We start from the raw sequence: 18,854 nt of genomic DNA on the forward strand, positions 1-18,854 counted from the left end.
CGTTTGGTTATTTTGCTGCCACAGAATGAATTGTGACCAAGGCCTCAAAAAAGCTTTATGTGCCAGAGCTGTGAGAAAAGTTCTATATATTATTGAAACAATGTTGTGATTGTTTGTGAGAATGCCAACAGGTGTGGTTCCCGTGGGGGAAAGATTCTATTGGAGAATGGTTCCTGTAGGGGTTGCCATGGAAGCCAAGAAGGGGAGAGAGTTGTGTGCATGCTCAAACACACATGCATGTGGGGATCTGGGAGAGGAAGTGTGACCATCTGATGAATGGGCATGTGCCTGAACTCAATTTTATACACTAATTGTAGTCTCACACATTTATATCTAATGACCGGTCATTTCTGACCGGGAATACCACAGCTGTACAAAAGTTAAATAAAACACCCAAAATGTAATGGAAAATCATCAAAATGTAAGTAAGTTAGTTGAAATCAAATAATTTAAATACAGTAAGACAGTTAGTTTGGAAAAAAACCTAAGCCAACATTTGTGGGTAACATCTTTGGTCCAATGGAAAATAATTGCAAAAAAGGCAGATGACCTATGTAGCAAATTAGGCTAAAGTATCATTTGTGTGGACAAAGTTGTGGAATCTTGTGATAATCAGATTAAGTTAACTACATTTTTCAGAGAGAGAGAGAACTTGTAAATTGGTCCAATTCGACCAGAACACAACAGGAGTGTTAAACCAGTTTTAACATTTTATTTTGAAAGAGACTTTTAATTTGAAGGATAGGGGGCGGTACAGAGAACCAGGAAGTTAACATTTTGTTAAGACAGGTCATGTAAAATGAACTTTGATTCCAATGTTTATTTATTAGACTTATGTAAGAATTAGGGTCATTTGGACCACAATGGCTGAATGCAAGAAAGAACACGGGTAAGCTTCCACAAGTGTCAGTTGTTCAAGTTGTTGGCCATGTGTTGTTCAAGTTGTTAGCCATGCCCTCGCAGTGTCATTTCTTATTACAATTGTTGTCACACAATCCAGCCAGCATATGCTATAATTTTTCAGATTGTGCAAAGTGAAAGACCAAACTGTTTCCCACGACTCGTTACAATCGCGACATCGTTGCAATGGCCTATCGTGACAATATACTTGCAGGTTACTGTAACAAGGTCTTGTTTGACATGTTTGTCTTGACCATGTTTTTTTTTTCTGTTGTGAAAATGTCTGTCCGTTAATTTAACTATAACTAAATGGCATGTCTTACATTTGTATAGGTTTTGTGGGAAAGGCTGTTTCGTTGATTCATGTGGATGTCAAGGTATGACAAAGTTAAAGTATAATTTTGTTAGTACATTTTACATATATTTTTAGGCCATTGCTGACTAGTAGAGTAGGTTTATACACTGAGTGTACAAAACATTAAGGACACCTGCTCTTTCCATGACATAGACTGACCAGGTGAATCCAGGTGAAAGCTATGATCCCTTGTTGATGTCACTTGTTAAATCCACTTCAATCATTGTAGATGAAGGGAAGGAGACAAGTTAGAGAAGGATTTTTAAGCCTTGATACAATTGAGACATGGATTGTGTGCCATTCAGAGGGTGTTTGTTTGAACGGGGTATGGTAGTAGGTGCCAGGCGCACCGGTTTGAGTGTCAAAAACTGCAACGCTGGTGGGTTTTTCACGCTCAACAGTTTACTGTGTGTATCAATAATGGTCCACCACCCAAAGGACATCCAGCCAACTTGACACAACTGTGGGAAGAATTGGAGTCAAAATGGGCCAGCATCCCTGTGGAACACTTTCAACACCTTGTAGAGCCATGCTCTGACGAATTGAGGCTGTTCTGGGGGCAAAAGTGGGTGCAATGCAATATTAGGAAGGTGTTCCTAATGTGTTGTACATTTATCACAGTATGTCCAGGCAGTATGCTTATGGCTACTGATAGCCTAGTTGAATTAATGAAGTTGAACATTAACCTAAAATTGATCATCATGGAACGAGATGCATCCAAGTAAAAATGTGTAAGACTTTCATCATAAATCTTGGTACAGTAGGTATTTTTAACCTTCCCTCAGGACTACTATGGGAAGACCCTGAAGAAAACGTCTGACCTGAAGAGTAATGCCTGCTTAGCCCCGTCTCAGCCCATCCCAGCCTTCGTCCTCAAGGCTCTGAAGAAGATCCATCCTGAAGTCAAAGCCAAGTGGGTTCACTATTGTAACATTGTACTTACAATGTAATGACATTTTGATAACATCAGTGGTATCATAAGTCATTTTCACACATAATTGCATGTCTGTGTGTCTTTCTGTCTCTGTCGGTCTGTGTCTGCCTGCTTGCCTCTAGATTGTTAAGGATACGATCGTTGTGAATAAGATCATCCATCAGATCATTGAATCATCCATGAATAACTGTTACACTTGATTCAATTCACTCACCATGTAGCCCTTGACCTGCTGTTGTTCTGTCAGGTACTATGGGTGTGGGCTGGTGGTCCCAGAGTGTCTGGAGGGCTGCAGGCTGCTGGACCTGGGCAGTGGGAGAGACTGCTACATGCTCAGCCAACTGGTCGGGGAGAAGGGCCACGTCACCGGCATCGACATGACTGAGGACCAGGTACACAACTGTGTGGTGACCATTCAATTAAAATGTTTTTAATATCATAAAGGGCAATTGCTGAACACAACACTTTGTGGTGCCTGTTTACAGTGCCTTGCAAAAGTATTCATCCCCTTTGGCATTTTTCCTATTTTGTTGCATTACAACCTGTAATTTAAATGGATTTTTATTTGGATTTCATGTAATGGACATACACAAAATAGTCCAAATTGCTAAAGTGAAATGTAAAAAATAACTTGTTCCCCCCAAACAATTACAATTAAAAATGGAAAAGTGGTGCGTGCATATGTATTCACCCCCTTTGCTATGAAGCCCCTAAATAAGATCTGGTGCAACCAATTGCTTTCAGAAGTCACATAATTAGTTAAATCACATAATTAAGTCACATAATTAGTTAAATAAAGTCCACCTGTGTGCAATCTAAGTGTCACATGATCTCAGTATATATACACTTTTTCTGAAAGGCCCCAGAGTCTGCAACACCACTAAGCAAGTGGCACCACCAAGGAAGCGGCACCATGAAGACCAAAGAGCTCTCCAAACATGTCAGGGACAAAGTTGTGGAGAAGTACAGATCAGGGTTGGGTTATAAAAAAATATATGAAACGTTGAACATCCCACAGAGAACCATTAAATCCATTATTAAAAAATGGAAAGAATATGGCACCACAACAATCCTACCAAAAGAGGGCCGGCCACCAAAACTCACAGACCAGGCAAGGAGGGCATTGATCAGAGAGGCAACAAAGAGACCAAAGACAACCCTGAAGGAGCTGCAAAGCTCCACAGCAGAGATTGGAGTATCTGTCCATAGGACCACATTTAGCCGTACACTCCACAGAGCTGGGCTTTACAGAAGAGTGGCCAGAGAAAAGCCATTGCTTAAAGAAAAAAATAAGCAAACACATTTGGTGTTTGCCAAAAGGCATGTGGGAGAAAGGCATGTGGGAGACCCAAACATATGGAAGAAGGTACTCTGGTGAGATGAGACTAAAATTGAGCTTTTTGGCCATCAAGGAAAACATTATGTCTGGTGCAAACCCAACACCTCTCAGCACCCCGAGAATACCATCACCACAGTGAAGCATGGTGGTGGCAGCATCCTGCTGCGGGGATGTTTTTCATCGGCAGGGACTGGGAAACTGGTCAGAATTGAATGAATTATGGATGGCGCTAAATACAGGAAAAGTCTTGAGGGAAACCTGTTTCAGTCTTCCAGAGAGGTTCACCTTTCAGCAGGACAATGACCCTAAGCATACTGCTAAAGCAACACTTGAGTGGTTTAAGGGGAAACATTTAAATGTGTTGGAATGGCCTAGTCAAAGCCCAGACCTCAATCCAATTGAGAATATGTGGTGTGACTTAAAGATTGCTGTACACCAGTGGAACCCATCCAGCTTGAAGGAGCTGGAGCAGTTTTGCCTTGAAGCATGGCCAAATATCCCAGTGGATAGATGTGCCAAGCTAATAGAGACATACCCCAAGGGACGTGCAGCTGTAATTGCTGCAGAATGTGGCTTTACAATTAATTGACTGAGGGAAGGGGGTGAATAGTTATGCACGCTCAAGTTTTCAGTTTTTTTGTCTTGTTTGTCTCACAAGAAAACATATTTTGCATCTTCAAAGTAGTAGGCATGTTGTGTAAATCAAATGATACAAACCCCCCCAAAATAAATTTTAATTCCAGGTTGTAAGGCAACAAAATAGGAAAAATGCCAAGGGGGTGAATACTTTCGCAAGCCACTATGTATGTGCAAGCCAAATTCCCTGTTTTTTCTGTTCTTGTTTTGGAGTGTTGTTTCGGTCCTGGGAACACATACGTTTTTCTTTCTTCATAGCTTGAGGTTGCTAGAAAGTACGTGGGCCACCACACGCAGGAGTTTGGATTCAGGAAGCCCAACGTGGACTTTGTTCAGGGCTACATCGAAGCGCTAAAGGAGGCTGGACTCAAGGAGAACTCCTTCGATGTCATCATGTAAGAAGCCATTGTTGGTTGTTTGTTTACCCTTGAAAGATTACAGTTTATTTTTACAGTAATATCATAGTGATTAGTGTACGGTGAGGGTTCATTATTTGCCCCTTTTGTTGTGCGACAGATCCAACTGTGTGGTGAATTTGTCCCTAGACAAGAGAAAATTATTGAGTGATGCTTACCGCGTGCTGAAGATACACTGTGTGCTATACCGTATCATGTGGAAATCCGGTAATTACAACCAACAAAACTTCAATGAACCCTTTCAAGCTTGTAAGGAAGGTTCATGTCATGTTCCAGTCCTTTTTATTTTTTAATTTTTAATTTTACCTTTATTTAAGTAGGCAAGTCAGTTAAGAACAAATTCTTATTTTCAACGACGGCCTAGGAACAGCGGGTTAACTGCCTTGTTCAGGGGGAGAACGACAGATTTGTAACCTTTGCGGTTACTAGTCCAACGCTCTAACCACTAGGCTACGCCGCCGCCCTTAGAAGTCAAATGCTGTTACTGTACTTAAACGTGTCAGTGAAACGTCATTAAGAAAGAGAATCCTAGCTTGGTAACATTGAAATGCAGCAGACACATTTCAGTTGAGCGCATCGTTGTACAACTGACTAGGCATCCTTCTTTCCCTTTCGTTCACGTCTTCTAAGCCTGCACACTAAAGATGTTTGCTACTCTCTCTGGTTGTCAGGATGGAGGAGAGCTGTACTTCAGTGATGTCTATAGTAGCAGTAAGCTCTCCGATGAGATCAAGAATCACAAAGTCCTGTGGGGTGTGTATGTCTACTAAGCAGCTTCTGTATTACATTTCACACTGCTTTAGACTGGTTCTAGCTGCTTTTTATATTTGTAGGACCAGCAGCAGTTAATAACGTAGGTGAACTGTAGATGTTAACGCTGTTTTTAGGGGAGTGTTTAGGCGGAGCGCTTTGGTGGGAGGACCTCGTGCGATTGGCTCAGGAGGTGGGATTCAGCCCCCCGCGATTGGTCACGGCCAATGTCATCACCGTGGACAACATGGAACTGGAGGCCATCCTAGGTGAGATGTGTTGACTTGTCTTAAACATGAGACGGTGACATTTTTTCCATCAGCTCTTAACCATATAAGTTACCATATGGCGGTTACATTGTTAACATACTGGGTCTATAGCATTGATACCCCACATTTTTAAGATTGACTGTTCAAAACGTTGATATTTCTTCTGGAATTACAGGTGACTACAAGTTTGTCTCTGCCACCTACCGTCTCTTCAAGATCCCCGAAATCTCTAACAAAGGCTCTCTGGTCATATACAATGGCAACATTACTGGTTTTGAGGAGAGTCTGGAGTTTGACGCTCAGTACACATTCAAGGTTTGTACAACATACTGTTTTGTGTTTTTCTGCCAAATGGAGTTGGGCTTTGCTCCTCTCCAATATGAGTATGTTTGTGCTGTATGGGGAAGTTGAAAGCAGAGCAGAAAACACATTTCCCATGTAACAGTTTGGCAAATAAAGTTATATTGGATCATACTGATCCTAGATCTGTGCCCGGTGTGTTTTACACAGTGAGTAATATTTGTGTGTGTGTGTGTGTCTCCCCCAGGTGGATGAGGTAGTGGAGGTGGATGGAGAGGTGGCCAGCATCCTCAGCCACTCCAGGTTTGCTGAGGAGTTCACTTTCCAACCGCCCGGAGTACCTGCTGGATGAAGTGTAAAGAAACCCAAGGTTTGTACCAATACCAGGACAATTGCACCTAATGTGAGTTTTAGATGTGTGTGTATAAATGTCATGATGTATGTGTGTGTATAAAGTTCATGACACATCCACTGACACCTTCCCACTGTGAATTCCAAATTGACCCCTAGCCCCTACGCACGCACCAAGGTCAAGCAGATGTGCTGCAGTCACAACTAGGCTGCGTTAAAGTCCTGCTGGGAACCTTTAACCAGGAAGGAATGCATGTCCTCCCGTCAGCCAATGGAATGTCTCAATGTCTTCTTATCATGGTCCCTCATGGTCACTGAAACCACACACACACACATTAGCGCAAGCACAAAACACACACACACTGAGGACTATATTTGGTTTGATTATGTTTCCTACAGTTTGAATCTTTTCATACTCCCTACACATTCTTCAGGCTGTGGGTGTTCAGTTTAGCCTTGAACCTAAGGAGGCTGAGGCTGGTTGAGGTCTCATCCAGGTTGTATTCTCGTGACAAGTTTTACAATGCTTTATACACTGTATTATAATTGCATCATAATGCATTACACCTGATGTCTCTCAGTCAAGGGTTACCAGTAGCTTTGGGACACATCATCGGTAGTCTGTGTGTTGGTTGAACTCCCTGAGTTGTGCATCGTTCTGGTGGTTGGCGACGGAAAACAACAATACCACATTGTGGCCGGCTTCACCTACAACAAAAAAATATGTCCTTCGCTATCAAATAAACATCTGAATCCAACTTTTGTCCAAACCGCATCATATTCCTGCTGTGTGAACAGTGGTAGATTTAGTGGTAGGAAGTCTTGTGTGAAGGGAGGGGTCAAACTTGGAAGGAATATGGTGCGGTTTGGGTAAAAGTTGTATTCTGATGTTTATTTTATAGCGAGGGACTTATTTCACTTTATGTTTGGTAAGTAGAGTTCCTAGAGATTATACATATGCTTTTGTTGACAGGACATTTTTTGAGGTGTAGCTGGCTATATTGTGGAATGGTTATTTTCCGTCGCCAACCTCCAGAACGAGGCACAACTCAGGGAGTCCAACCAGTACACAGACTACTGATGTTGTGTCCCAAAGCTACTGGTAACCTTTTACTGAGAGACAATAGGTGTTGTGTCCCAAAGCTAGTTACCAGGTACTTTATTTAGTTCGCTCCTAACTCTAGTTTAGGTGATTATTATCTCTACCTTTTAGACTCTCTGTTGCAAGTGAACTCACAGGGCAAACAGATCTGGGCCTGTATTCACAAAGCATCTCAGTGTAGTAGTGCTGATCTAGGATCTGTAAATATAATCTTCTCTTATAATGACCTAAAAGGCAATCACTGATCCTAGATCAGCATTCTTCCTCTGAGATGCTTTGTGGATACGGGCCCAGGTCCATGATCTCATGCCGTAAAAAACTGTATGGAAAGTATGTACAGCTTGTACAAGCTACAGCTTCAGGCAAACGGTGAAAAGATAAACTAATGGCAGATAAAAACATATTGCATAGTCACAAATACCGATCCAGGGTTGCATAATATGACACAACATGGAGTTTGAGATGTAATGTAATAAATGTGATTTAAATGGTTATTATTTAAATAATATTATTTAAATGGTATTTCTCTAATTAACTTTAAATACATTGCTGAATTGACTGGAGGTTATATGGAATGGGCCCTAACCTTGTAAGATAGTGGAGTTATTATCATATAAGGTTATTACATAATGCACTACCATGACGTTGTGTAAATATGGCATGCAGTGTTTTTCAGTGATTTCCAGGGAAACCCTGTGCTGTCTGTCATGCTGTGTGTCATTGCAGGTGGGCACGGTGAATCCCTTTGAACTGGTGCTGCAGCTGGGGAGTGCAACTGTCTCTTCTGCCACAGGGGGGTGCTGTGGTGCAGAGTCATCCTGTTGCAAGTGATGGGGTAGCCAAGATATGAGAGAGACAGAGAATGATTATACTGTGTATGAATGAACGATAATTGTAATTCATGTCAAACTATGGATTTCTGTCAAGCCTTAAGTTAAGCTCATGTGTTAATTGTATAACTGTGTGAATATTATCATAATCCAAACACATTTCCTGCAGTGAAGAAGTGGTCAGTGTGTCTCTCTTTAATGAAGTTGGCCTTAGATTTCAAGATGGGTGTGTGGGAGAGAAATGCAAAAAATATATCCACGGCAGTGGAGGCTGGTGTGAGGAGCTTTTGGAGGATGTGCCCATTCTAATGGCAGAAATGGAATGAATGGAACGGTATCAAACATCGCAAATATGGAAACCACGCTTGACTCCGTTCCATTAATACCATTCCAGCCATTACAATGAGCCCATCCTCCTATTATCTCCTTCCACCAGCCTCCACTGATCCACAGGGGAAAGCACACTCGAGATATCAGTTATATTCTTAGTATGTTCATTTCATTCATAAACACCCAAAGTTTCGACTAGGTATTTTTCAAGGGTGTGCTTTGTGAGAAAACTCCTGCAGTCTGTATTCATACAAGTTCAAGTGAACAACGGGTGGCAACAATTAGTCATTTCAATTAGACAATTGGTTAGCAATCAAATCACAGTTGACAATATATTTCTATATACAATGTTTACAAAGGTATACATATTAGACAACACATTCAGACAGAATCATAGGTCAACGTGATATATACACTGACATCAAGAACAGACATCAACAATACATCAAGAACAGCTTCCTAATATTGAGTTGCACCCCCTCTCAGAACAGCCTCGATTCATCTCGGCATGGACTCTACAAGGTGTTGAAAGCGTTCTACAGGGATGCTGGCCCATGTTGACTCCAATGCTTCCCACAGTTGTGTCAAGTTTCTACTTGTTGTGTGTATGTACTGTTATGTATGTGTAACTGATAGACTCACACACCATACATGTTAATGGTTTTAGATGGTCTTTTTCATTGTCTGTCAGACCACAGTAAGACTAGCTGTCACCGTTGGCTAATTGGGATCCTAATAAATCAACATCAAACTAAGTTGGCTGGATGTCCTTTAGGTGGTGGATCATTATTGATACACACAGGAAACTGTTGAGTGTGAAAAACCAGCAGAATTGCAGTTCTTGACACAAATCGGTGTGCCTGGCACCTACTACCATACCCTGTTCAAAGGCATCTTGTCTTGCCCATTCACCCTTTCAATGGCACCCACACACAGTCCATGTCTCAAGGCTTAAAAATCCTTCTCTAACTTGTCTCCTCCCCTTCATCTCCACTGATTGAAGTGGATTTAACAAGTAACAATCAGGGGTCATAGCTTTCATCTGGATTCTATGTCAAGGATGGGAAACTTTGACTCATCATGAGGGGCTGCAGTGGCTAGTGGGTCTGCGTCACAGGAGGTTGGTGGCACCTTCATTTGGGAGGACGGCCCCGTGATAATGACTGGAGCAGAATCATTGGAATGGTATCAAACACGTGGTTTCCAGGTGTTTGATGCCATTCCATTTGCGCCTATGAGCCGTATTCCCCTCAGCAGCCTCCACTGGTCTGCATACCTACATCCATAACCCCCTCCACACCTTTCGGGCAAAACATTTTATCAGCCCCATTCATGATAGCTGAAGATTAAAAAACATGTTTTTAAAGTTAATTTCCTGCAATTCTGCACGTTTTGCCATTGGGCGTAGAGAACACGTTGCCGTGAAAATGATGCAATTGTATAACTAATTTCATGCAATTCTACTCATTTTGTCATGGGGTGGAGAGAAATTTGAAGTTTTACAGCTAATTTCCTGCTATTCTACACATTCTACACATACTATTATTCTAACTCTCAACAGGAAGTTGAGACCCCGACTGAGTTAAAAAATAAAATAATCCGCAGGCATACAAAAGGGCCGCATGCAGCCAGTTGCCCATCCCCGGTCTATTTCATTGGAAGAGGTGTTCATTATATTTTGTAAACCATTTTATCAAACAAAATAACATTGTATTGGTCGCATACAAATATTTAGCAGACGTTATTGCTGGTGTAGCGAAATGCTCCCTTGACTTGTGCAAAGGCCAAACAATATTGATACAAATACATCTAAACAAAACATGGCTGTGATACAGTAGGCTAAATGTTTTTCAATCAAAAGGTGATCGAGTTCCTCCTTACGTCCCTAGGGGAGACAGTGTCCAGGTAGTGGATCCAGAAGCATTATCGTTTTACTAGTTATCATGCCTAAGGGGCATGTGAACCTTCTCTATCGCGATGCACTTGATCGGGTGTTGTAATGTCCTGATTGAATTCTGCGCTTGACGACAGGAGACTGCTATTTGTTTGTACGAGTGGATGGACTAATGTTCGGTGATGCGGACCTTACGTTGTCGCTTAGCACGTAGGCCTACGCTGCCCATTAGCCAGTTCTTGAGAATTTGTAGGAACTGCTCATCCATATCTGAATGTGAGACTAACACTGCTGCTTTGTCCTCCCGCTTCCAGGAACAGGGATGCAAGGACACCTGGATAAAGACAGCCTACAATCGGGCAAAAGACACTGAGAGAGATCAATTGCTGAGGCATGCACAAAATTGAGAAAAAAATATTTGTGTGTTTTCACTTGTACCTTTACACCACTCTTTAGCAATTATTAACATTTTTAATAAACATTGGCACATATTGACGTCTGATTCCAAATTAAAATGTGTAGGCTATTCAAAGACCCTCCCCTGTTCGCCTATAGGAGAGCATGCAATCTCAGAGATGCACTTCTCCAATCAGATGCGGGTGCGCGTCTACCGCGCTCCCAACTGCATACTGTTGGACACAATCCCTGCTAATACAACCACATTGTCATTGTCATAACACCTATAGACTAGTTAGCTGACGACGTCTAGAAAACTTTCAAAGGCGCAGAAGTCCATGGTTCTGGCTGGCCAGATAGCTTGCAAAAATGACAAGAAACTGCCCTGTGGTGAATTGTAAGTGGCTCGTTTCTGCTAGTTGTATCTTGTTCTTGATACCAGGTATTTTTGTTGTTGTTGGTTATTTGACTGTCACCTCAATGCTGACATGGCTAAACTTGGCTAGCTACCTAACCAACAACTGAAACAATGTATTTGAGAGACAACAAGTGTTCACGGAGAAACTTTATGTTTTCAATGAATATTGGCGACTAACTGTAGTTGACACGTTATCAACAATCTCAGCCAACCCTGTCGGTTTTGCCACATAGTTGTGCAGGCGTCGGTTTTGTTGATAAACAACCAGCCCCTGAAGAGCACGGAAATATTCCATCACCCGAAAACAGGAAAAAACACATATCTGTAGTAGAACCATATGTGCTTTATCTGATGTTGTTTATTTGCTTTGTTCCATGTTCTGATATGTCAGGCAGAATAGGACTATTATCCATGAGTTGACATGTGTGCCTTTGTCATCATAATCCCCGATTGGACAGATAATGACTCTACTACCTCAATGTGATGTTGAAATAGTATCCTACCCATCCCTCCGTTTTTTAAATGATGGCCAATGCCTACTTTTTTGTGAAAGTCCCTACAATTAGGTTTTGCAGATCATATTTAAATAGCCTACAAGACATACCATACCCTCGGCTATAAAATGCATTGTGACTGCTTGTTTGGTCATCTTAAGGAACTAATCTAAAATGTATAAAGAATGTCACATAGCCTAAAAGCATGCATTCCATTCAGCCCGCTGAAACAACTCTCTCCCTCTACCTCTCGCTCTCCTCTGCAATGGAGAACATTGCATAATGACTCCCCTCAGATAAATCAAATATTATGGATCTACCCACCAATTCATAATTTATTGGTTGCCTCTGAAATCCATCTGAAAAAGTCACGAGGAAAGTGTCTTGGGCTTTTTTTGCGTGAGGTGCGCTTGTTTTGGAATTTCATTCGTTGGAGCTGCGGCGAAAACTCCGCCCCCGTCCAACTGCCGCACTGGATTGGGTGCTACCGTCGTCTGTCTCCGGGACATCAGGGGAGGCACGAGTTCGCTCTAGGAGTAATCAGTTTCGGACTCGTAGTGGAACCAAGCGCTTGGGTCCCCGATGCTGCACAAATCACGGCGACCCCCGGTGGAGATGAAGGCGGACTCCGATTGGCTCTGATTTTTAAAAGCCCTTTTCATTCAGGAGGTTGCCCATTATCAACATGGCTGAGTCGTCGGCCCCAGTACCCTTTGCAAAAATGGCGTCACTTAGCCGGGTTCGAGCTCTGACGATGATTTTCTTAACTGTCAGCGGTTGTTTGGTCACCTCGACAAGTGGCAAGGAAGGAGGGGTAGAGTCGGACACGGTTATCATCGGGCTCCGGTTGGAGGACACGGACGACATTTCCTTTATGGATAGGGGCTACCTACGGGTGAGTGAACGGTCTCGTGTCAAATTGAGGGTATACGGGCAGAACATAAACAACGAGACCTGGTCCAAAATTTCATTTACGGAACACGAGCAGATCCGACCAGTCGGGGACATCGACAGCTTGTCGGGGGACAACGGGAGCAAAGAGGATACGTCCGCGCATCCCTGCGGTATCAGGACCTCGGATATAATCATCTTGCCCAACATCATTCTAAGTCGCAGAACGTCGGGAGTAGTTGAAATCGAGGTCAAACCCCTTCGAAAAACCGAGAGGAGTAAATCGTATTACCTGTGCATCGCCACCTCGACACCTGCCCACAACGCCGCCGGCCTGCACGACCCATGGACCGAAAACACCTGGATTTACCACGACGGAGATGACACTAAAGTGATAGTTGTGGAGGAGAAGAGGTTTCTGCTCCCTTTCTGGCTTCAAGTCATCTTTATTTCCATGTTGCTGTGTCTGTCAGGCATGTTCAGCGGGTTGAACTTGGGACTGATGGCACTGGACCCAATGGAGCTCCAAATAGTCCAGAATTGTGGCACAGAGATGGAGAAGAATTATGCCAAAAAGATAGAGCCAGTTAGGAGCCAAGGGAATTACCTGCTTTGTTCACTTCTCCTAGGCAACGTGCTCGTGAATACAACTCTAACTATATTATTTGATGATATTGCAGGTTCTGGGCTGATAGCTGTGGTGATGTCAACTATTGGAATTGTCATCTTTGGAGAGATTGTCCCTCAAGCCATATGCTCAAGACATGGCCTTGCCGTTGGAGCCAACACCATTTTCCTCACCAAGTTTTTCATGCTGCTCACCTTCCCCGCGTCATACCCAGTGAGCAAACTTCTAGATTACCTTTTGGGCCAAGAGATAGGCACTGTGTACAACCGCGAGAAGCTTCTGGAGATGCTCAGAGTCACGGATCCGTACAATGATCTGGTCAAAGAGGAGTTGAACATCATTCAGGGCGCCTTGGAACTACGGACTAAGACGGTGGAGGACGTGATGACCCCGCTAAGAGATTGTTTTATGATTCCAGGTGATGCTATCCTCGACTTCAACACCATGTCTGAAATCATGGAGAGCGGATACACGCGCATCCCCGTGTTCGAGGGCGAGAGGTCCAACATTGTGGATCTATTGTTCGTGAAGGACCTGGCGTTTGTCGACCCAGATGATTCTACGCCGCTGAAAACCATCACTAAGTTTTACAGCCATCAGCTGCATTTTGTGTTCAATGACACCAGGCTGGATGCCATGCTGGAGGAGTTCAAGAAAGGTGAGAGGGGTTTCATTCTTTATTGGCCGACTGTATCCTGTCAATCAAATGATCATGCCATTTCAAGCAAAATGTGTGATGACTGTTCCATCACGGCTTTCATTTGGCATGTCTACGGTCTAGCGATTCATTGCAAATGTGAGAATGATGTTTAATCGGAACACAGACCGATTATATAATAACCTAGAGAGACAAGTGTTGCTATGCATTAGTAAGCAGTCAATTCACTGTATTACATCTCCACTGTAGATTTCTATTCATGTCAACATATTTATGGCATTTTAAAGTGAGGGAAAACATCACAATCTTCAACAAGGGGGTATTTGCCTCTGGGAATAACACTGTCCCAGTTCCTTGACTGTATGTATAATGTCACACACTTGACATAATAATATCCAGATCAGATCCCCTACTATGGTAACACTATGACATCATAGAGAGCTCGAAGACCTTTTCCCTCTGGAAGATGGTCAAGTAATGTGTGTCTTACTGTCTAATAACAGATTACTGTCATTTAAAACTTGACTGAGACACATGAATGACCTCATAGCGCAGATGGCCTGCTGTCCTTCAGGTGTCTCCTTCATGCCCCAAGTGTTTCAAGTGTGTAAACAAAGATGTTAAGCCAAACCACGAAACCCGACTTCCAGGAAGATGGAGTGTGGCGTTGCTTCATCAGGAAGGGTGTCACAAAAAATCCCACATACAATTTTTTTTAAAGAGGTAAGGTGGGGTGGGGAGGAATGGCATCCTAAAGTAGCTGGCTGCCATTCCTTGTCAGAGATGTAAGGGTGCATTTGTTGTCACCTCTTGGGTCATTTCCTGCAAAGAAAAGGTGGAGAGGGGGAATGTTAATGTTATCTTTCACCATCACTTCCTTTCCTCGTTAATGTTCACACGGTTCCCCTCTCTCTCTCTCTCTCTCTCTCTCTCTCTCTATCCCTCTCTCTCTCTCTCTCTCTCTCTCTCTCTCTCTCTCTCTCTCTCTCGCTCTCTCTCCTCTCTCTCTCTCCTCTCTCTCCTCTCTCTCTCTCTCTCCTCTCTCTCCTCTCTCTCTCCTCTCTCTCTCTCTCTCTCTCTCTCTCTCTCTCTCTCTCTCTCTCTCTCCTCCTCCCCCCCCCCCCCCCCCCCCCCCCCCCCCCCCCGGTTTGTGACTTGCATTAGGAAATTCATTCATGGGAATGGTACAACCGCGTCAGTGCTAAGGTTATCAGGTGGGGGCATCTTGTTTGAGAACCTGCTTAAATCCCGTCCTCTCCCTACTCTCAGTTGTGTGCATTGCCTCTGAATGATGGTAGTGATAACTCCCTTCGTCCTGCCCACTGGAATGCAGTCGTGTGATTAATGAATAACTCCTCTCTCTTAACACCCACAGTTACACTTTATGACATAGTTACTCACTTTGTAAAGTTTTCATTTTAAGGTGCGTTTTGGTTTCGTCACAGTCTGACACTGACAATCACACCTGTCTGTTGATAGCAGGAACGATATACGTTTTGATCATGCAGCTTCTGTGCACACGGTTGTTACGTCATTATGGTTGTTACGTCATTACGGTTGTTACATCATTACGGTTCTTACATCATTACGGTTGTTACATCATTACGGTTCTTACATCATTACGGTTGTTATATCATTACGGTTGTTATATTATTACATTTTTTACATCATTACGGTTGTTACATCATTACGGTTGTTATATCATTACATTTTTTACATCATTACGGTTGTTAAATCATTACGGTTGTTATATCATTACATTTTTTTCATCATTACGTTTTTTTACATCATTACGGTTGTAACGTCATTATGGTTGTTACATCATTGCGGTTGTTACATCATTACGGTAGTTATATCATTACATTTTCACATCATTCCGGTTGTTACATCATTACGATTGTTACATCATTACGATTGTAACGTCATTATGGTTGTTACATCATTATGGTTGTTACATCATTACGGTTGTTACGTCATTATGGTTGTTACATCATTACGGTTGTTACGTCATTACGGTTCTTACATCATTCCGGTTATTACATCATTACGGTTGTTATATCATTACATTTTTTACATCATTACGGTTGTTACAACATTGCTTTTTTTACATCATTACGGTTGTCACGTCATTATGGTTGTTACGTCATTATGGTTGTTACATCATTACGGTTCTTACATCATTCCGGTTCTTACATCATTACGGTTGTTATATCATTACATTTTTTACATCATTACGGTTGTTACAACATTGCTTTTTTTACATCATTACGGTTGTCACGTCATTATGGTTGTTACGTCATTACGGTTGTTATATCATTACATTTTTTACATCATTCCGGTTGTTACATCATTACGATTGTTACGTCATTATCGTTGTTACATCATTACGGTTGTTACATCATTACGGTTGTTATGTCATTATGGTAGTTACATCATTACGGTTGTTACATCATTATGGTTGTTGTATCATTACGGTTGTTACATCATTACGGTTGTTATATCATTACATTTTTTACATCATTACGGTTCTTACATCATTACATTTTTTTTACATCATTACGGTTGTAACGTCATTATGGTTGTTACATCATTACGGTTATTACATCATTATGGTTGTTATATCATTACATTTTCACATCATTCCGGTTGTTACATCATTACGATTGTTACATCATTCCGGTTGTTACATCATTACGGTTGTTACATCATTACGGTTGTTACATCATTACGGTTTTTACATCATTACGGTTGTTACATCATTACAGTTGTTATATCATTACATTTTTTACATCATTATGGTTGTTACATCATTACGGTTGTTACATCATTACGGTTGTTACATCATTACATTTTTTACATCATTACATTTGTTATATCATTACATTTTTTACATCATTACGGTTGTTACATCATTACGTTTTTTTACGAGGCTTAAAAACGACTACTTACACTTACACTTCATCTAGTCAATATGACTATGATTTCACTGAACTCCGTTTTTTCAGAGAAATAATGTCAATTAGGCATTTTATATTCATTATTCAATCGCTCGAGTGTTTGTTTTGGTTTATTGTAAAATCTGATTAATGAGAAGTAAATTAATGGAAAAAATAACTGTGCTTGTCAAAGTAGCCTTGTTTGAAGGCTAATGTATAATATGTTATATATTATGCATATTCATTAATTTGGTCACATTCATTTGAAGGTTTCTGTCAGTGTTGAAAATCTTTACAGAAACCGTGGTGTGATTACTTCAAATTAGGTTTCTATTAATATAGTGGACAATGGTATCCATTTGCTATTGCGTAATGGATTCATTAATACATGGATATGATTAGCAGACTAGAAGGTGGTCAGAACAGAACAGCAGCTGCATTGATAATCTTATCTATTATAGGATATTGCTGACCTATGGTCAGTACTTTAGACATCATCAGTGATCCCAGAACATGACCCGTAAAACCCCCATTATCTACCACCACAGCTCTCATTCACTAAAGCTAACACCCTGGCTCTTTTACCTTCAGTTTTGAACACCAGCTTCACACAGCTGAAAATGCTATATTTTTTCTTATGGAAAATATATTTCACAGCGGTTTAGATGGTACAGTGATTCTCTACACGATTCTTGCTTGTTTTGTCACAAACTGAAATTAGCCGAACTATTAGAATTATAGCAACCAGGAAATGGCGGAGCGATTTCTGCATAGTGCATCTTTAAGAACGGGAAGCATAGAAATTGTGCACATAGAACAGATCTACCACTTCTTAGACTTGCTTTCAATGAGAATGACAGATCTATAACTCCTATTTCTGTGTGAATTTGGTTGGCTCGCCAAAAAACTTATATATTGCAGTTTTAAAGTTCTAGATATAACCTTTTTGTAGATTGTACATATACGTAGGTAAGGTACGTCAGACTAAACCCTAGTCCTCCAGGTTCCAGCCTCCCAGCAAGTCCATGAGGCCAGGTGCCAGTGCGGTCTTTGGGTTCCTGTTCTTGGCTCTGCTCCAGAGGGAACTCGCCTTCCTTCCGTCCAACCTCTGGAGCGGTTGTAAATCCTGAGGAAGGGAGGTCAAAGTTTCTCGTCAATCTGCCTCTAGTCACGGCACCACACTCGGTTCAAAGTGCTTTGTATTGTAAGTCATTGTTAATTAATTTGACTGCCTCTTGTGGAGCTGGTTGCTGCACAGCCGTCTGAAGTTGGGTTGAAGAAAGAAAGAGAAAAGCCTCCCGCCACATCTGCTCCAACAGCCACATACTTTAGAGATACACTGAGTGGAAAAAACATTAGGAACACCTGCTCTTTCCATGACACAGACTGACCAGGTGAATCCAGGTGAAAGCTGTGATCCCTTATGGATATCACTTGTTAAATCCACTTCAGTCAGTGTATATGAAAGGGAGGAGACAGGTTATAGAAGCCTTGAGACAATTGAGACATGGATTTTGTATGTTTGCCATTCAGAGGGTGAATGGGCAAGACAAAAGGTGTAAATGCCTTTGAACGGGGTATGGTGGTAGGTGCCAGGCACACCGGTTTGTGTCAAGAACTCCACCGTTGCTGGGTTTTTCACGCTCCAGTTTCCCATGTGTTTCAAGAATGGTCCACCATCCAGAGGACATCCAGCCAACTTGACACAACTGTGGGAAGCATTGGAGTCAACATGGGTTAGCTTCCCTGTGGAATGCTTTTGACACCTTGTAGAGTCCATGCCTCAACACATTGAAGTGTTCTGAGGGTGGGGTGGGGGTGGGGTGGGGTGTGGGGGTGGGGGGGGGGGTGCGCAACACAATCTTAGGAAGGTGTTCCTAATGTTTGGTATACTCAGTGTAAAGGACATGAAAAGCGTAATTGGTTTTACTTTTGATCTCAGGTTTTTGAGGATTCTGAATTAGCCGTTTCTTGCTGGCTCTGTTTGTGGTTGAAGAGGATGCTTTCACGTTCTGCACTGCAACTGT

At 42.0% G+C, this 18,854-nt stretch overlaps 1 protein-coding gene and 1 pseudogene across 2 annotated transcripts in view; both read left to right on the forward strand.

Annotated features, from left to right (window-relative positions):
* The first annotated feature begins 759 nt into the window (after positions 1–759).
* LOC129839385 (arsenite methyltransferase-like) lies at positions 760–9,267 on the forward strand (annotated as a pseudogene).
* A 2,933-nt stretch (positions 9,268–12,200) lies between these two features.
* LOC129839390 (metal transporter CNNM2-like) overlaps positions 12,201–18,854 on the forward strand; it is a 70,871-nt gene continuing 64,217 nt past the window's right edge. For both annotated transcript variants that reach the window (XM_055906810.1, XM_055906809.1), the window contains exon 1: positions 12,201–13,891. In XM_055906810.1, the coding sequence (XP_055762785.1) occupies positions 12,400–13,891 (1,492 nt within the window). In that variant the 5' untranslated portion in view covers positions 12,201–12,399. The remainder of the gene's footprint in view (positions 13,892–18,854) is intronic.

This window comes from Salvelinus fontinalis, chromosome 40 (assembly GCF_029448725.1).
Source record: "Salvelinus fontinalis isolate EN_2023a chromosome 40, ASM2944872v1, whole genome shotgun sequence".
NCBI classification, from domain to species: Eukaryota; Metazoa; Chordata; class Actinopteri; order Salmoniformes; family Salmonidae; genus Salvelinus; species Salvelinus fontinalis.